The 19658-nt window shown below is 41.1% G+C and overlaps 1 protein-coding gene across 1 annotated transcript in view; it reads left to right on the plus strand.

The window, feature by feature from the left end:
• The window catches only part of GLB1 (galactosidase, beta 1), a 35570-nt gene that overhangs the window by 8731 nt on the left and 7181 nt on the right, over nucleotides 1–19658 (plus strand). The window contains exons 5-14 of the mRNA XM_009321196.1: nucleotides 939–1033; nucleotides 2344–2524; nucleotides 3785–3843; nucleotides 4732–4853; nucleotides 4949–4989; nucleotides 5513–5625; nucleotides 8644–8718; nucleotides 13655–13744; nucleotides 15689–15802; nucleotides 16919–17050. Of these exons, the coding sequence (XP_009319471.1) occupies nucleotides 939–1033; nucleotides 2344–2524; nucleotides 3785–3843; nucleotides 4732–4853; nucleotides 4949–4989; nucleotides 5513–5625; nucleotides 8644–8718; nucleotides 13655–13744; nucleotides 15689–15802; nucleotides 16919–17050 (1022 nt within the window). The remainder of the gene's footprint in view (nucleotides 1–938; nucleotides 1034–2343; nucleotides 2525–3784; nucleotides 3844–4731; nucleotides 4854–4948; nucleotides 4990–5512; nucleotides 5626–8643; nucleotides 8719–13654; nucleotides 13745–15688; nucleotides 15803–16918; nucleotides 17051–19658) is intronic.

Below are 19658 nucleotides of genomic sequence, written 5' to 3' on the forward strand. Positions count from 1 at the left end.
AATACTGTGTTCAGTTTTGGGCCCCTCGCTACAAGGAGGATATTGAGGTGCTGGAATGTGTCCAGAGAAGGGCAACAAAGCTGGTGAGGGGTCTGGAGAGCAAGTCTGATGAGGAGCGGCTGAGGGAACTGGGGTTGTTTAGCCTGGAGAAAAGGAGGCTGAGGGGAGACCTCATTGCTCTCTACAACTACCTGAAAGGAGGCTGTAGCGAGGTGGGTGTCAGTCTCTTCTCCCAAGTAACAAGCGCTGGGACGAGAGGAAACGGCCTCAAGTTGTGCCAGGGGAGGTTTAGATAGGACATGAGGAAAAATTTCTTGACTGAAAGAGTAGTTAAACATTGGAACAGGCTGCCCAGGGAAGTGGTTGAGTCGCCATCCCTAGAAGTATTTAAAAGACGGGTAGATGAGGCGCTTAGGGACATGGTTTAGTGGGCATGGTGGTGTTGGGTCGATGGTTGGACTCGACGATCTTAGAAGTCTTTTCCATCCTTAATGATTCTGTGATTCTATGGAGGGATGAGATGAGACAGGAGATTAATCTGGTTATTGGAGTACGTATTAGGGGACAAAGATATGTATCATATTTGACTTCAGTTCTGCTCATTGTGGGATAAATTATCTATTTAAAAAAATAGTACACATAGCAATGTTCAAACTTGTTTTCCTGTTGAAATGTATTAGGAGAACCTGTGTGAGACACATTGAAGTCTCTCTGGTGATTTTCAAACTTCATCAGTATTTACATGTTTTATTTTTTAGTAAACTGTACTGGAAGCTGACACTTATGAACAAGTGTAAGAGCACATAAGTTCATTAAATGCTGTTCTATTATACTTTACATATTTAGAACACTAGGTAAAAACTACCCATATATAATTTAAAACAAAAACTAGAAAAAAGAAGAAAAGTTATGAAACATTTATACTTTGTGTATCACAGATTACCTGGCAGCAGTAGAGAAATGGATGGGTGTCCTTTTGCCAAAGATGAGGCCTCACCTCTATCAAAATGGAGGTCCAATCATCATGGTGCAGGTAACTTCCTGAAAATCAAATTAACCCAAGCAGCAGGAAGCTTATATTGCTCTTGCAGACACTCCATGGGTGTTGGGTGGTAATGTCACAGATGGTCCTTAACAGTTTCAGGTAGCCGAAAGATTCTGATGAAATCCCTTATCCTAAAGAACCAAATGCATTGTTTCCAGAATTCAGAGAGCACTTGTCTGCTCTGTGAAAATCGTTTCCCACAACTATAGAAAGCAATAGAGGAAACTTGTGAAGCTTTTTAGATCTGAGTTTCATGCTGGTTCTCACATAAAGCCACAACACATTACAATTGCCTGAAACCCTCTGACAGGAAAAAAGGGAATAAGGATACCTGCAGATAGAAGCAAAAGCAGTATGGATTAAGCCTAAAATTTGTGACAAAAATGGCCTCAAAATTTAAGCTTTTTAGTTCTTAGCACTTAACTTAAGCTGTAAATGTTTCAGGACACAATGTTGTGTGTTCGTGGTGAGTAACTTCTTTCTTAAACTCCTTCTAGATGTGCAGTGGTGATTGTTCCATGTGCTTAGTATTTGACTGTAACAAAATCTTTGGTTTAAGTTCGTGGGTTTTTTTTTTTAAAACTCCCTGGTTTGCACTGGATGGGATGGGAGACCCTTCTTATAACGTGCCCAAGATCATTGTTCTTGAACAATGTATTACGTCTGTTGAGCAAAAGCACTGGGCAAAATTATTCCTTGGCAGAAATAAGATGTTTATAACAGGATTTTCAGAAATAACCTTCAGGTGTGCGTGGCATTGGGTCTGGAGCTTGAAAGTCCATCACCTTGGGAAAAGGGCAAGATGCATACCTCTCAGTAGTAGCAGGGTTATCATTCTCCCCTCAGTCCTTTGAGTCCATTGCAGGGCTTTGCTGTTCATGTGAGCCCCTTGTAGGTGTCTCTGTTCTGGAAGTCCAATTTTGCTGCAGTTTTGATCACGTCACAACCTGTTCTATGGTTTTATTGTTCTGCTTTGGAGGTGGGTCATAGCTCTCCATTTTTAAGACTGTGTTTTGATCACTGTTGCTATGTGGCTAGGGTAGAGATTTTTATGTGGAGGGTGATTTTGTAGGAAAATTACTTATCTCCACACAATGATTGTTCCGCTGTAAGGTACAGGTGAGAGGAATGAGTACCTAGAAGTGTTGTCTTCTCTTACTCCTCAGGTCTGGAGTTAAAATGACATTTTCAGCACTGCCGTCAAAGGGAAAGGATGGTTGGATTTGGGCTTTCCATTTTTGGTATCAAATGCAGACTGAAATGGGCTACTGCTTTACTGACTTTCTTTTACTGTGCAGGTAGAGAATGAGTATGGAAGCTACTTCGCTTGCGACTATGACTATCTGCGTTCCCTTCTGAAGCTCTTTCGCCAGCACCTTGGGGATGAGGTGGTGCTGTTCACAACTGATGGTGCAAGCCGGTTTCACTTGAGATGTGGAGCTCTTCAGGGTCTTTATGCAACAGTGGACTTCGCCCCAGGTTGGAGACTGTGGTTTGTTACCAAAAATTCTGTTGTGTGTGTTTGTGGCAGGATAAACTGACTTGACTGCTTGACAAACCTGACGGCTTTGTTTAAATGGGGTGATAGAATTATAGAATATCTCAAGTTGGAAGGGACTCGTAAGGATCATCGAGTCCAACTCCCTGGCATTTGTGTACGTTTGATGTACTCTTAAATGTACAAGAATCACCCACAAGTACCCAGTTAGAGAGTCATAATTGCTTCGTCGCATCATGAAATCGTGAATAAACAATTTGCACTGCTCATAGTGCATATCTCCTAAAAATTAGCAGTAATAGTTGGCATTGATTCCATTGATTTTTTTTTTTATGCTGGAATTTTTTGTTGTTTTGTTTTTTTTTTAATGTACTCTGTCTGTCCCAGAATCCAGCCCTCATAGTCAATTTCTTTTTAAGGCAGTGGTTACTGGAAAAAAAATTACTGCTGATGATCGTAATTAGAAATGTGCACACTGCCACAATTTGCTGTGATATAGGCCTGAAGAATGGCTAAGCAACCACAGTGTGGTCAGAAAGTGCCCTTTTGGTAGAAGAGGAGAGTTAAGGATATAAATGTTCATATACTGCATGGACTTGGGAAAATAGGCTTAAGGCAAAAGAAACAAACTCCAAGAGATCTTTCAATGTTATTTTACATGTGGCCTCTTTTGTACATTATTCTCTCTACAGTCAAAGATGTGTGCTTAGCAGGAATCTGTTTTCTTACAAGTAGATTGAAATTGTGAACTCCTTCATGTATATCGTTAATGAGATGGTGACCTACTCATGAAAGTAGTTATTTCCAGTCCCTATGGCTTCAGCCACTAGGATTGATCAGAAGTGAAAACTTCTCTTTAGAGATTGCCTGGCTTCTGTTCTTCCCCATTGTCTTGGTACCGCAACCCCAGACCTATACTTTCCGATGACCAAGTAGCAATTCTGACACATCTCAGACTTTTTGGTGCCAGGATGTCATTCCTGAGAAAAGCTGGGTTTTCAGAAGATGTATCTCAAAAGCAAAGACATACATGCATGCATACACGTATGTATATATTTTAAATAAGTTCTGCAACTTAAACACTGGAATCAAAGGTATTGATTCCTGTGTTTTCTGAAGTAACTTTCTTGTCTGGATTTTTGCTAGATGTTGGAAGGGTGATAAGACACCTGTTTCAGTAAAATGAAGGACTGAAAAAGCCATGGGTGTAGCAACTCAATTTTATTTCTATCTGCTTATAGGTGGCAATGTCACAGCAGCATTCTTAGCTCAAAGGGGCAGTGAACCTACGGGCCCTTTGGTATGTCTTTTCACTTAAATTTCTTGTATCATTCCTAATCTTGCAGTGGTTAATAAGAGAGGAGTTGACAACAGTGTGTTGGACAGTTTTAGGGATATGTTTACAAAGACATAATTTCCAAATCAGTCAGAAAAACTGAATAAAGGAGCTTCTGTGTGTATTTGTCAAATCCCCATTAACTGCTGTTCTGCAAATACTATTTTAGACTCAAAAGGTATTGATTTTGTTTCAGTATTTTTCCTTGCTAAAACAAATGTTTACAAAGCAGTGGAAACAGTAAGTATGATTAGATGAGTTAGTGAGGTACGTGTGTGGGTGGAAGTTAAAAGCAAAATTAAAAGGGCAGGTTAGAAGTTGCTTCCTGTTTTCGGCTACCCTAGAGGTTTTACACAAGCTATAATGGGATGTGAGATCGCTGGAAGCCATTTTGACAAAGGGAGAAGGTCCGTTGTGGGTATAAGATTGTCTCTGTGCTATGCAATTGTTTAGAACGCAATTAGAGTATTTGAAAGACTTATTTTCCATTACATCTAGTCTACATATGCTTTTCTGCAGGTATTGTATTGGTTCCATCATTTATTTGAATGCCAAGCATCTGAAACACGTTCATGATGACAGGTTCCAAGGAAATCCATGCCCTTTGGTACTTAAGCAATTATTTTCAAAGTGTCCCTGTAAAATTATTGAAACAATCCTTTAATTTTTCTGACCAGTAATCTGCTGAGAAGGACTGACTTTGCTGTTTTTATAGTAGTTTAAAAATGGCTCGAATGAGTCAAGGTGCCTTTTTTCCTTCCCTCTTACAGTTAGTAACCTTAAATCACATTGCATTATGTTCTTGTTCCCTCTTCATGTTTTCCCTTCCTCTTTTGCCCTTCCTCCTTTCAGGTTAATTCTGAGTTTTATACTGGATGGTTGGATCACTGGGGGCACCGTCATTCTGTTGTGCCTGCACAAACTATAGCTAAAACGCTTAATGAAATCCTGGCACGTGGTGCTAACGTTAACCTGTAAGTGTGTGTTCAGTAGAGGTTAATTTTGGGGGGATTTTTTTTCACGATTCAGCAAAACCTGATTTAAGTGGATGGCTTTTTTTCCTCTTTAGGTACATGTTTATAGGTGGGACTAACTTTGCCTATTGGAACGGTAAGAAATTATTTAAATGATACTAATGATGTAGGGGAGCTGTTTATGAATTGGGTAGTAATGTGTTCTGTGAAAGAATAAGCTATGCCTGCTTTCACATGGCAAAAGATAACTGCTCTAGCTGTTCTGTATGTTGCCAGCGCATTGTACTAAACCCACATGGTATTTATCTTTGCAAAGGCTACTTCTGCTTCACTCAGTCCTGTGAAACAGTTGAAACATGGATAAATTTGTTCCTCTTCGGAATATTTCTGAAGACTGTATAGCAGAGCAGTGTGAGCTCAGAAGGACGTTGTCCTTCATCAGGAATAGTTTCTCTATGCCAAATCCCAAATACCAAGGCCTACATTGAATCTAAAAATATAGCGGAGTCTGGCTGTGATTGGAGAGAATTCTGAAAGTTGATACCTTTGTGTAAAAAAAAAAAACAAACCAAAAACAAAAAACAAAAAAACCAACCAACCAAAAACCCCAACACTCTCACTGTTTCTATTGCCTTTTTTTTCCCCTGCCCTTCCCTTAGGTGCTAATATGCCCTATGCGCCACAACCCACTAGTTATGACTATGATGCTCCACTGAGTGAAGCGGGGGATCTGACAGAAAAATATTTTGCCTTGAGGGAAGTCATTGGTATGGTGAGTGTTCCTAGGATGTGTTTAGAATGGTTCTTTGAAACATTCCTGGTGTGCTGCAAACTTTTCTCACTCTTGCGTTTGTATAAGTTACTTCTGAATTTACTATTTTCTGCATGTTAGGGAAGTGAAGTAGAACAAGGCTATTAGGCCAACCTAACTGCTTGTTGTTACAAAAGGGGGAAGATCTTGCACCTCTCTGGCTATCTGTTCTGTCCCGATGGCTCCCTCCTTCCTTTCAGGGTTGGGGATACAGGTGCAGGTCTGACACTGAAATGATTCAGCTCTGCTTTTTTGCTGCATTTGTTTTCTTTCAGCTCAAGGTCAGTAAACTGAACTGGCTGGCTCAGTCAGATGAGAGCCAGTGCTGGCACAAGAGGAGCAGAGGGAGGCAGGCAGGGAGCAGAGATGGAGGATGAGTGAACAGAGCTTTCCCCTTGCAGCATCAATCAGCCATTCAGTCAGCTCAGGCTCATCACTCGATGTCAGCCTGATATGCAGTGCAGCTTAGTGCTTTGGCTGTCTGTATCCCAAGCTTCATGTTGTGGTTTTGGGCCTCTGAGAAGACGCATGCTTATTCAAATGAACACATCTTTTTTTTTTGTGATGCCACAAACTGTAGCTAGTGGGTGGGACCAGCTTTGCCTTTGCTGTAAAAATGCACAGTATCTCTACAAACTGGAGATTAAAGTGAAACATGGAACCTGTATCTAGATTTGTGAATAGCCTTGCATCGGAGGCTGTTCAGATGAGGCTTAAAAACAGATTCCATGGAAATCCCAAGGCTCAGGCTTGTACTCGTTATCCTGTTGCATGCCAGCAACATTCCTATTCACTAGAAGACATTTTTTTGATGGGAGTAGATCTCCCAAAAGTGTGTTACACTTCCTCTAGGGTTGGGCACACCTTTACCTCTGTACCTGTGGAAAGCTGGCTGTGGATCACTTTCTTCAATTTCTCCATTATCCCTAAGCTTTCCATTGATGGGATAATTTTGTTAGCCTTTCAAGGGGAACGTCCTGTATTGATACAGCTTTTCTCACCAGAGAAATTCCCAGTCTTCCTATTTTTGAGTTGTTTTCTTCAAGGCGAGATCCGTATCTGAAATGTAAGTCGTGTTCTAGTGCACTGAGATAGCTTTGATAAGATCTGAAGTGTTCAGTATAACCTAAGGTGTGTTGGGTCATGGTACAGCTTTTTTTGGTGTGGTTTGTTTATCTCTTAACCTTCTATATCCATAGGATCTCAGTGAAATTTTCCTGTTTCTGCTGTGGGTTCTAAACCCATAACACTCTATCTACTCAATTGCAGTTTGAGGTGGAGCTGATGAAAGAAAACTAAGTTGCCTGTAACTAATGATTGCATTCAACATGTTAGCCGTGCTACAATGCTAACACGCTATACCCTTCCTTTACTGTTTCCTTTAGTTAATAAATGTAGTAAAGAAGAAGGGTTTCAGTCTACAGCTTTTTTCAACTTCTGATAGCATTCTCTATTTTTTACTATTTGGGCTGAAATTTCCTACTTTTGACTTCTTCTCTTGGGTGAATGTAGTTTTTCTTTTCTTTAAGCCTGAATATCTTGATTATTTTCAAACACAGAGAGGAAGAAATGTACTTGTTACTGGAAATATAAATCAGTCTTTCATCAGTCCATAGCTGCGATTTGACAGGAGGGCATTGGGAATTATTCTGCTGTGGTCTTTTTCCAAAAAAAAAAAAAAAAAAAAAAGACCCAAACCCCCGTCTTGGTGCAGAGGTGAGCTTTTGAGCATGAGTTTTATGCTGGATATACCATGCATAAGCCCAGTAAATCATGCCTTGTGCTAAAACTTTCAAGCTGAAATCAAAGTAAAATCTCTCAAGAAAAATGCCCCTCACCAAATTTATTTAAAAAAAAACCCTAAGAAGCTGCCAAAGTAAGCACTCAGAAGTCACCAAATGTGCAGATTAAGATAGCCTTCACAAGGGTGGTCATTTGTGCATGTGTATTAAAATGTAGGCTTAGATTGCTTGATCACATGGGTATCTCATCTGCAGAAGTTTTTTTCCTCTATAATGTGGAGACAGGGCCGTGTTCAGTAAATGAAAGAACAGATGGGAAGAGTGGACATTGCAGGAGACAAGTAATGGCAGGAGAGGGATAAGGGGATTATGGCAAGGAGAAAAGAAGGTGGTAGGCTCAGAAAGGAGGAAGCTAGGGTATGGGGCAGAAAGCCACTGTCTAGACTTGCCACTCCTCAAAGGTGTCCAAGAAAGTGGTGGATATCCTTCACCCCTTCTCTTTGCTGATCTGAGGTGGTTCTTCCTAGAGATACAGGGCAAGTAGTAAACAGAAATAGCCCGGCAGTCAGAGTGTTTCCTTGTCATGTTTCCCTATGATTGATTGGGCAGTTGTCTAGACCAGGACCAGAGGGAAGCTAACGATGGGATCTCAGGGATTCATGGAACTGTGGAGGAGGCTGCGGTCTCAAGGCCTGCTTCTCAAAGAAACCAGCCCAGGCAGTAGTGGATTAGCAGGTGGTGGTGGAGTATAGTAACACTGAAAGGAAAGGCACAAGAGGCTAATAATTCCCATATGGAAGTGCTGCTAAGGAAGGGTCAGGTGGAAATACTGCCCTACAGACTTGGAAAGGTTGACTCAAGCTCCCATGGACTGGGGAGACGACTGCAGGAGGGTTGTAGAAGACAGTAACGCAAGCTCTAGCCACAGGAGGGCTCCAAGGGCACTGTGATTCTTTGGCAGCTCGTTTGTTTGCTATGCTTTTTTCCGTTACTTCGAGTTGAATAGTTATTAAAAATTGTTTACCATATGTGATCAAGTCAGATGGTTTGGTTGATTTTTATTTGGAAAAAATCCATCTTCGACTAGATGCAGCTGTAATCTTTTAGCACAGTGAGATTATCTACTTTTAGCCAAAGTTCTAATTTTGTAAATTGTGAAGTGGAAAGTGATAATTCAGTTAAAGCAAGTTTGTATTTAAGTCTTGTGTGGTTTTTTTTTCCCTCCTTCCCTTTCTAGTATAAGCAGTTACCAGAAGGTCTTATACCTCCGACAACACCCAAGTTTGCATATGGGAAGGTTCGCTTGCAGAAGGTAAATTAACATCTGTAATATGCTGTGTGTCTTTCTGTAATGCTGTATGTTTGCTTTTTGCAAAAAATGTTTGAGGGTGTCATGGCAGTCTCTAGACACCATACAAAATAAAGAGGAAAACCTTGAAAGCAAACTTTCAGGAAGGAGGGAGTAGAGCTTGGAGGTTAGGAATCATGCCCATGGTGGAAAATGAGAAAATGTATGTTCTCTGGACATAAAAAAATAATTTTTACAAGATGCAGTATATGCCTGAAGTTTTACTGAACTGAAATTAATATATTATTAACACAGCAGAATCATAATTGTCTAAGATAACTCATGTATGAGTAATGTAGCTGGGGGAATGCTAGCATGAGAGCTATGAGCAAAGAGTGTTTTTGTAGCTGGTGATGCCTGTGAAGTAGAAGCAGCAGGTAGGATATATCTTTTAAATACTTCTAGGTGTTTAAATTTTGCATATGGAACACTTATCAATAAGACTTTCAAATTTATTGAAAAGTTTCTTACAAGATTTGTGAAAATCTGTAGCTGATGAGAGAAATTAAATTAGTTTCCTGCCGAGGGAAAAGCATGTAGAACCTAGCATGCCGAACCCAGCCTTGCTATATCCTGTCTAGTGGTATAGCTGGTCAGCACGTGAGTAGCTGGGGTTTGTCCATAGCACCATCATTTTAGGACCAGTGACAATTTTCTGTGAAATACAGTTGAGAACTAGGTTCCTGCAGTGAATGTAGAGGATGGTTTAAGGGGGGATGGAAGAGACAACAGGTATGAACTTGGCTATATTCGTTCTGCTGGGCACAAACAACTTGTTTTGAGGTGGAGGATTACTGCAGTTGGTGTACTGGAAACTGTAATTCATATGCGTTGATTTTATACTTTGTACTTTTAATTTGGCAGCTACCTTTCCAATCAGTGATGTATCTGATCTCTTACGCACTGCAGCTGAAGCGTTGCAAAATTGGTAGTGATGGCTTTGCAGATGTTTTCAAGTCATTCCGCTCAAGTGGTGGGCAGAAATACTTTTTGTATAAAAGTGATTCACCAGTGAAGTTGAAACAGATCTGTATCATTTTCAACAATCTTTGAGTATCTTCAGACCTTTTAGGACAGGGGTTGCCATATGAGGTTTCACTGAACTGGCTTATATTTGGTAGTGACTAATTATATACCATTATCAGTACACCCACTACTTCTGCTATCATAGGTTGCCAGCATTTGGGAGCCTAGCAATCAGATTTTGACCATCTTCTCATGGTTCATGGCCCTCAGATAGGGCTGTCCAATTTCACTAGAACAATGACCTTTCATGCCTTCAGGAAATGAATGCTGCAGGGTGCCTGGCCCAGACACCTGTCTTACAAAGGAGGAGTCAGATGACTAAACTTGCTCAAATATTGCAGCTTTGACCTGGCCGTCACACTGGGAACCCTGTTCCTGCACCTTCACACCTTTTACACTTGCTGCTTTTTTGAGAGGAGGTGTTTTACTCTCCACCCAACAGTTTTAGGAATCCAGATGGCATGTCGAAACTGCCAGGTGTGAGGTTCCTACCATTGCCTGTACACATACTGCCATCTGCACTGAAAGTCTCTAGAATTGTTTTCTGGGAAGAAGGCTGCTTTTTGCTCTGTGAACCCACTGCTTAACTTCAGCAGCACTTTACTCCTCTGCTTGGTTACCCTGCAACACAGGATGAGTCTTAAATCACACAGAGTTTGTACTGTCCCAGCCAAAGCTGTCCTCCCAATTCTGTCATGCATTCTAGTCTCTGCTGGGTCCAGGTCCAGTGCACCTTGTTGTATGGAGAAGCCTGAATGTATTTGGGTGAATATCAGAGACTGAATATTTTAAACGATAAGACTTAGCTTTGGTAATAGTAAACTTCCCAGCTATATCGCTTGCAGTGACAATGCTAAAACAGGTACTATGTGAAGCCTCACTGTGCAGTCAGAAGTCCAGCAGTCGGCTTGTTATGCAGGGCATTGAATCTGCTGCAGTGAACCAACTCCCTTGATACTTTTGTAGAAAGGAAGAGGAGACTCCAGAGTATTTTCAGGAGTCATATGGTGTACTTTACAGGGGTACATGTAACCAGAACAGGCTGTTCTCTCCCCCCCCCCCCCCCCCCCCCCCCCACCCACACCCCCCCACCCCCCCAGTCCTTAAGTACCTGATCAGCTGCTCGGGACCTAAACTTGAGGAAGAGAGATCTTTGCCCTTAGCAATGCTTCCTGTCATATTTGCTGTTTTTTGGAGGTTTGCAAATAGGTTGCCCCAGATGAAAATAATTGGGGAACCCAGGCTAGTTAGGGAGGTAAAAGAAATAATAATAAAAAAAGAAAAACTCCCCTGCTGTTCCCTGATCAGGCAGTTGTTAATTTTGAGCTATTGAATTATTTTAAAGAATGCTCCTGGGTGGGGGAAAAAGGTAATTTATTAAAAGATGCTGGGCACACTGACATTGCTACAGAAGAGCAGAAGACAGGAAAGCAGGCAATGAGGAAAAAATCTTACTGCATAGATGCAAAAGAGAAGTGTTGAAGATGAGGAATGAGGGCAGGCAAAGGCAGAACATAGCCTTTGCAATAGATGGGCTCAAGAAATGTGAGCAAGGTGACAGGGTTTAGGGGTTTAAGACCCAGAATGGGGGGAGCATCCTTTCCAGAGGGAAATGAGTGAGTTTTAGTGCCTGCAATGTGTCTGCATGGCTGTGCAGGCTTGTGAGCAGGTGGTGGTTTCTGGTCACCACTTGGAGGGCCCTGAGGAGTGCTTGGTCACAAGGAAATGCCTGCCCTAGCACTGCAACTCACAGACTTGTAGGTTCTGGAGTTGTACTCGGTTCTTGGGATGTGGAGAGCTCAAGCCATAGCAAGTAGCAGGCAACGCTGATATGAGTTGGGGGTAGAAAGGGTTTAAGCAAAGAGGATGCTGCCGGTAGTTGATATCATTCCTGTTGGAGCTATTTTGTTTCTTTTTTTTTTTTCTTTATGCTTGATCTTACACTTTGGTTTTGAAGACCTTGCTCTTTTGGTCAAAGCCATTGTTTGACTGACAGCCTTCTTGCCAGCGTGAACATGCTTACTTATGGACTAGTGAGGGTGACCCAACCTGCAGGTAGCGATGGCAATTACCCTTTGCATACTTGTGGCATCCTTTGCTTTCTTGTTCCTAGATAAAGAGTTGAGATAAACTCATTTCAAAAGTCCATTTAGATCTATGTCTACCTGCTTGTTGTGGTTTAACCCCGGTAGGCAGCTAAGCGCCCCACACAGCCGCTTGCTCACTCTCCCCCAGTGGGATGGGGGAGAGAATCGGAACGGTAGAAGTGTGAAAACTCGTGTGTTGAGATAAAGACAGTTTAATAGGCAAAGCAAAAACTGCACACACGTAAAGCAAAATAAGGAGTTCATTCACTACTACCCATCAGCAGGCAGGTGTTCAGCCATTCCCAGGAAAGCAGGGTTCCATAATATGTAATGGTTACTCGGCAAGATAAATGCCATAACTCCGAACGTGTGGGCCCCCCGCCCTTCCTCCTTCCCCCAGCTTTATATGCCGAGCATAATGCCATATGGTATGGGGTATCCCTTTGGTCAGCTGGGGTCAGCTGTCCCAGCTGTGTCCCCTCCCAACTTCTTGTGCACCCCCCAGCCTACTCACCGGTGGGGTTGTGTGAGAAGCAGAAAAGGCCTTGACTCTGTGTAAGCGCTGCTCAGCAGTAATGAAAACATTCCTGTGTTATCAACACTGTTTTCAGCACAAATCCAAAACATAGCCCCATACTAGCTACTATGAAGAAATTTAACTCTATCCCAGCCAAAACCAGTACTATGCTGAAGGAATAATTGCGTGTACATAGATGATTCATGCTGACTTCTGTCACATACGGGATTTTGCACAGTGATGTACATTTTAATATATAATTTAATATTTTAGCACTGCTGAATTTCATGTATGCTCTGCAAAAATTCAATACTTCTGTTACTGAAGTAGCCTCAGAAGTCTGTATTGCTGTGACTGCTCTTATAGTATACAGTTTTATATGATTTTAAATGCCTAATTTTTTTTGCTGTTTTTTTCTCAAGCATTTGAAAGTAAATCTGCATTTGAGAAATATTTTGAATGTCTGATGTGTAATTACCACTGAACAGTGACAATACTTCTGGTGAAAAAGACTGACATGTTGCATGAAAAATATGAATGCAGTTGATTTTTGAGCTTGTAAGACACTAGGCATATTGTGTGCATGTTAACTAACAAAATTGATAGTGGACTTTGAGAGAGAATTGTAGATGAGTAGAAAACTCTATAATCGCGAAAGGAAATTGCAGATGGCAACAAAAGGCAATTTAATTGTACACATATAAGCCCTTATTCAGCAAGAATAAGTGTAAACCTTAAGGTTTCTAAAATCATTTAAGATTAAATAGGGTAAATTCATCTTGGATAACTCTTGATAGAACCAAATTGTATCCCTACTTATCTCAGAATGATTTCAGAGTAACTCACTGGAAATCAGTGGCATTTTCCCTAGCTTGACTGTAAGTAGAATGGAGCAAAATTTAGATAATATAGTTGTTCTGTATTAATTGTCCAGAGCAGTTGTGTTTGTTTATAGAACTTTTGGGAGAAACTCCTGGGTTAGTTCTCATTAAATAATAAAGGGTCGCTTTTATTTTTATGAATGCATACCGAATTTAGAACATCTGGATTTTTAAAACATTGCTCCATATGTAGCATGTTTCTTTCAGGGTTCATTAGTTCTTTGTACTGTATTGTATTATTAATGTGTCTGTAAGGATGATGTAACGGCTTAAGATTTCTTTGCTTTCTGGACAGATGCAGCTAGCTGGCAAAGTGGCTGGATATGCAAGCTGTTATATTTGTATTGAAATTTACTGACCTTCATATATCTGCTTTTTCTATGCTGCAGGTGGGCACTGTGGTGGAGGTTCTTGACCGGCTGTCAGCTGCAGGACCAGTGAAAAGCACTTACCCATTAACCTTCGTTCAACTAAAGCAGGTGAGGATTCCTTCAGTAGGCACTTTGCAGTAATTTTTTGAAGTTTATTTGAACAACCCTCTGTGGTATGACTCGTATGTCCAATGTCTTACACCTTATCTCAGCACAGAAGTAATAGTATTATAAAGGTGTACAGGATTTTTGCGTTGGAGATCTTTCCATATTCTACAGTGCTCCTGTTTTGCACCTGAGGTTTTCCTCTTTCCGTGAATGTAGGTATATATGCTGTCCAGGCTTTCACCTTTATCTCTCTCCTCTCTGAAGTATTGCTTTTCAGGTTCTTAAGAGACTTTTTTTAATCCATCTTTTTCGTCACTATTAATTTTCCTTATCCTGTTTTTTTTCTTTGCCTCTCCCCAACCTGCTATCAGAGTGAGCATAGTGGCTGAGACACTGCTTTCTCATACAAGTCAGGGGACCTGGAGGTTAGGGAATGCAATCCATTTGACACTTCTGTGGGCCTCCTACTTATTTGTAGTCCTTTTCTTTTACTACATGTATGGTGAGGCAAGGGAATGCGGTGAGAGAAACCTTTGGGAGCAACCTCTTGGAGTTGTTGCAACCCGCTGTTGAGGTCATTCACCCCACTGGTTGAGATAGGAAAAATACCTTTCTCTGTTTTCCTGTGGGTTCTGCTGACTCCCACTCTCCCCTGTGTTCCCTCTGTGTCAGTCTCTGCATCAGTTTCCCTGTAAATTTTGGTGACTTTCCACATCTTCCCTCACAGTCAAAGATTTTTCCCTTGCTGTTGAGAGACTCTGTCGTTCAATTAAGGTTACATGGCTCCTTGATCGCTTCTGTGCCAAATTTCACAGAGACTGGAGCATGGGTGCTAATTGCCTGCAGCTAAAATAAACTACTTAGAGAGAATGTGATGGTGGTGGTAGCTGGGGAAGGGAGAACAGGGGGGAGCAGTTGACCAGATGCCTGGCATATGGCATTAGTCAAGCAGGGGTTCAAAGCTCAGATTTTTCCTTTCCAAGCCACTAATACAGAGATGTGAGAGAAGCTGCAGGTAGTACATTGTGGCTGGATGTAATTTCTAGTGGGCTTTTCTCTCTTGTCCTCTGGCCTTCCCACCCTTAGTACTCTGCTTAGGAAAACTCCTGAGAGAAGAGGGCAGCCAGCGGATCTTCCTAGCATATAATTAATTTTTTTATTTTCCTTCCCTCCCTGCCCCCTTCCCCCCCTTTTTCTAAGCACATTGTCGTAAATGTAATAATTATAGCAGAATGGAAATGGTTTACTCTCACTTCTTCCTGCCAGGGTTATGTTCTAATCCAAGTCTTGAAGATAAACGGTTTTGTGGCAACTGAGTGAAAGAGATGATGCATTTTTTGACTTGTTTTTAACTTGTGTTTCACTTTGTGATGAGAACAAATCCAATGACTGTGACTTTTTTTTTATTTTCTGATGGGGAACTTAGTGAAAAATATTCCGAAATGTTCCTGATGTAAATCAGGTAGTTTTAAGAATGGATAATATCGACTTGATGAATATGTCAATTTATGGGCACTGGGTGACAAATGCACTTTCAAGTTTGTTATATAAACTCAGTTATGAAGGGATTTTTCCAGCTATCTTTTCATCGATTTAAATGAAGAAATAATACTGTTGGTCATTAACTACTTTGTTTTTATTGAGGAAATACCTTCATAGCTAAGACCCTTATCTTTTAAAGTTACATAAATGTTCTGATGAAACATTTAAAAATGGAAATTCTGTGGAATTTACACCCATTACTTAAAGGTCAAAGTGAACTCTAATCTGAAGCTGGTATCTGTGATAGATGCTATCTGAAGTGAATGAAAGTTAACGTTTCAATCTGAGCATGTAGGCAGGAATGTGGGATATTTCTAATTCATGACCTGAACTGAAGCTACGGAATGACTTGGTTCATTAATCTGTTTGGGTTTTTTCCTTTCTTTTCTTTTCTTTTCTTAGTATTTTGGGTTTGTACTGTACAGAACTACGCTTCCAAAAAACTGTACAGAGCCAACACAACTGTCTTCACCTTTAAATGGAGTCCATGATCGTGCCTATGTCTCTGTCGATGGGGTAAACATTGTTTGCTGGTATTCATTTCTGCTATGAGTGGCCTTCACAAAAGTCATGGATACAGTCTGCCTTTTTTTTCTCCTTTCTCCAGCTTACCAAAACAACTTTCTTAGATAATCTTATTTAATCAGATGAAGAAAGTAAGAAAGTATATAGCTGATTCATACTAAATGTTCATATTCATATTTCAGAAAATATGACTATCTATTATTTCTAAGGAAAATGTAATTGTTTCCATTTTTGAGATATTTGAATGTTGATACAGATTCATGACTTCAGTGGAAAAAAAAAAAAACAAAAAAGAAGAAGGGATTACTTGCAGGTTCATGAAATATGTTAATGATATGCTTGGTGGCTTTCTACAGTGTTTCCATAGATTTTTTTTTTTAATTTTTTTTATTCTTTTTTTTTTCCTATGAGGGTGGGGGGAAGTGGAAGCCTGAGCCTATGACTTACCTTATGAAACTGGCTTCTGACCACAAATTAAAAAAAAAAAAAGTTTGTTGTACAGGATGTGAACTTCATCTTTCTTCCCTTAAGCAGGGTTTTGTTCCTGCTTAATGAGAATTATTATCAATTAATGGACTTTGATAGCCTATTTTTTAATTATTCTTTGACGTGGGCTGACTCTCATCACCTTTGTGTCCAGGTCAAGCTCTTCTTTCCTTATGTTGTGGGAATGGGAATAAATAAAGCTAAATATTGATGTAAGCTTAATTGGAAGATGAAGCCCCTTTTAATCACTGATATTGCCAAAATATTTTCAGTCAGTAGACTAAGTTTGAGACTTGCTTTTTGTGAATCAGATGCATCAAAAACACTAGGGTTCTAACAGCTGCTTGAGTTAGTTGAATTCAGCTAAGGAAAGAGATGGTGTCAATTAGAGAAATGCTGCCTAGTAGCACATCCAGTTGAGGGACTAAAATGTGAATATTGACATAGCAGCTTTTTGTGTGTGTGTGTTTGCATGCAAGAGGAAAGGAAATTTTTTTTTACTTTTTTTGTTTGTTTTCTTTCTTACCTTTCTTTTCTTCATGCAAGTTAAGGAGACAAATAACAGGGTTTTGTTGGTTTTCAATGGTTATTGTTTTCTTCCTCTTGGTGTAATTCATATAGGTTCCTCAAGGTGTCCTTGAAAGGGACAAATCACTTATGATAAATATAACTGGGAAGGCTGGAGCAAACCTGGACATCTTAGTAGAGAATATGGGCCGAGTCAACTTCGGTAGATACAATAATGACTTTAAGGTAAGTAAAATCAATTGAGTTACTGGATTGTGGTGGCTTTTCCTCTTTTCCACAGGTTAAAAATAGTGTGTTAGAAAGAGCAAAAGGATCAGGATTACACAGCTGTAACTTTACTTCAAAATATAACTACTCACTAGTTTTCATTTGTTTTTCCAGTCACTGAAATCAAAGTGGAATTAAAAACTGACAGACATCTTAAATTTTTTTTTGTTTGTTCCCTTATGTTGTCAGCCAGAGTGTCGCCCACAAGACTTTCAGGTTGAGTTGAGCCTGTAGCACAGGGGTTGCACATTTTAAAATGTGCAAAGCTGTTTGGATAAACTCCAAAAATGAGTTAGAAATTGGTCTAGATCTTGGTTGTACTTGGAGGCTTGTGAATCCTGGGGTTGTATTTGTGTGTGTGTATGTATGTGTATATATATATACACTTTTGTATCTCTTTCCATGTCCCATTTCATTTGTCAGCAGCGTACCCTTGCAATATTTTCAGTGTGGCTAGGAAAGGCTGTCTCACGAGCATTTTACCATGCAAAATTGGCAGTTCAGATTTGGACTGATCAGGTGTTAGAGATAATTATCAGAAAGCTTCCGAATGCTTCTGGGTCCATGCTACACTTTGGGACTGTCACCTCCCTGCATGAGTGGGTTGATCTTGGCTGGCTACCAGGTGCTCACCAAGGTGCTCTATCACTCCTCCTCCATCAACAGGATGGGGAGAAAATACAACAAAAAGCTCGTGGGTTGAGATAGGGACAGGGAGATCATTCAGCAATTACCGTCATGGGCAAAACAGACTCAACTTGGGGAAATTAATTTAATTTATTGCCAGCTAAACAGAGTAGGATAATGAGAAATAAGAACGAATCTTAAAAACACCTTTCCCCCACCCTTCCCTTCTTTCCAGGCTCAACTCCTGACTCTTCTGCCTTTTTCCCCCTGAGAGGTGCAGGAGGATGGGGAGTGGAGGATGTGGTCAGTTGACAACACTTCATCCCAGCCGCTCCTTCCGCCTCACACTCTTCCCTGTTCCAGTGTGGGGTCCCACCCACAGGATACAGTCCTTCATGAACTTCTCCAACATGGGCCCTTCCCATGGGCTGCAGTTCTTCAAGAAGAACTGCAGTATGGGTCCTTTCCGTGAGGTGCAGCCCTTCAGGAACAGACTGCTACAGCGTGGGTCCCCCAAAAGGTCACAGCTCCTGCCAGAAAACCTGCTCCTGCATGGGCTCTTCTCCATCTGCTACAGCTCCTGCCAGGAGCCTGCTCCAGTGCGGGCCCTCCCCGAGCTGCAGCTTTTTTCAGGGAACCTCCGCCTGACCTAGATGTCCATGGGCTGCAGGAGGACAACTTGCATCACCATGGTTTTCTCCAGGGGCTGTAGGGGAATGTCTGCTCCGGTGCCTGGAACATCTCCTCCCGCTCCTTCTTCAGTGACCTTGGTGTCTGCATAGTTGTTTCTCTCACATTTCCTCACTGCTCTCTCACAGCTGCTGCACAACATTTTTTAACCCTTTCTTAAATATGTTATCACAGATGTGCTACCACCATAGCTGATGGGCTCAGATTTAGCCTGCAGCAGGTCCATCCTTGAGCTGGCTGGAGCTGGCTCTGTCTGACATGGGGGCAGCTTCTGGCGTCTTCTCACAGAAGCCACCCCTGCAACCCCTGTGCTACCAAAACCTTGCCACGTAAAGCAAATACAGTGATGAGGCCACTAACATTAGGAAGGGCAAGGGCAAAAAGGAAACTTTCCTAGTTTTAGACTTTATGGGATCCCAAGCGCTGTGTGATATTTGCTGAAGAGATGAGTATTGTAGAGGCCAGTCTTGTGTTGTTTTTCTGCCATATTCAGTGCCACAGCACGCTATTTTTTTAGTTTTTTATATTATTGGGTTACAAGTAATAATGAAGTAATGACAGAGCTTTACAATTAAGAAGAGATTTGCAGCCCTCTAACTGCAAGAATCTCTTAAACACCCCCTAGATTTGACTTGGCCTAAATTGATTTGGCAGCATTCAGAAGGCTTGTCAAGTGTTTAATGACTGTCCAGATTAATAGCTGTCAGGTGATTGTGGTGCCTTTTGGTGCTAAGGTGATGCCAGGTAAATTAGAAGCTTCTGTTTCCTCTCAGTCTAAATTCTGTCTGTGATGGGTGTCTCAGAGCAGAATTAAGACTTGTCCAAAGTGTTTCTCTGTTAGTTTGGATGCAAGAGCTGGAGAAAGATAAATATTACAGGAAAGACATGCCTGAACAGTGCCATTTAGTTATCAAGCAAAGGCACGCATGCTGTGAGGAAGTAGGATTTTTAAGGTTGTAAGCAAGGCAAAAAGTAATCCCAAATGTGTCTACATCTTGAGTAGCCTCGTTGATGAGACCACAAACTCTGGCTGAGTTTGAGCCTGTTACAGAATCCAGTTCAATCATAAAACATAGACTGGGAAGAGACTTGCGAGATCTTCAGTAGGCAGAATCTCCCGTTCTCACACTTGTGTTGCCATGAGTAGGATGGGCCTGTTTGCATTGTTAAAGAAGGATATATTGGTTATGATTAAGCAGCATGGAAGAATTGAAGCTGAGACTTGTTTTAAAGGAGACTAACTGACCAG

Source organism: Pygoscelis adeliae, unplaced genomic scaffold (genome assembly GCF_000699105.1).
Source record: "Pygoscelis adeliae isolate BGI_AS28 unplaced genomic scaffold, ASM69910v1 Scaffold280, whole genome shotgun sequence".
NCBI lineage: Eukaryota > Metazoa > Chordata > Aves > Sphenisciformes > Spheniscidae > Pygoscelis > Pygoscelis adeliae.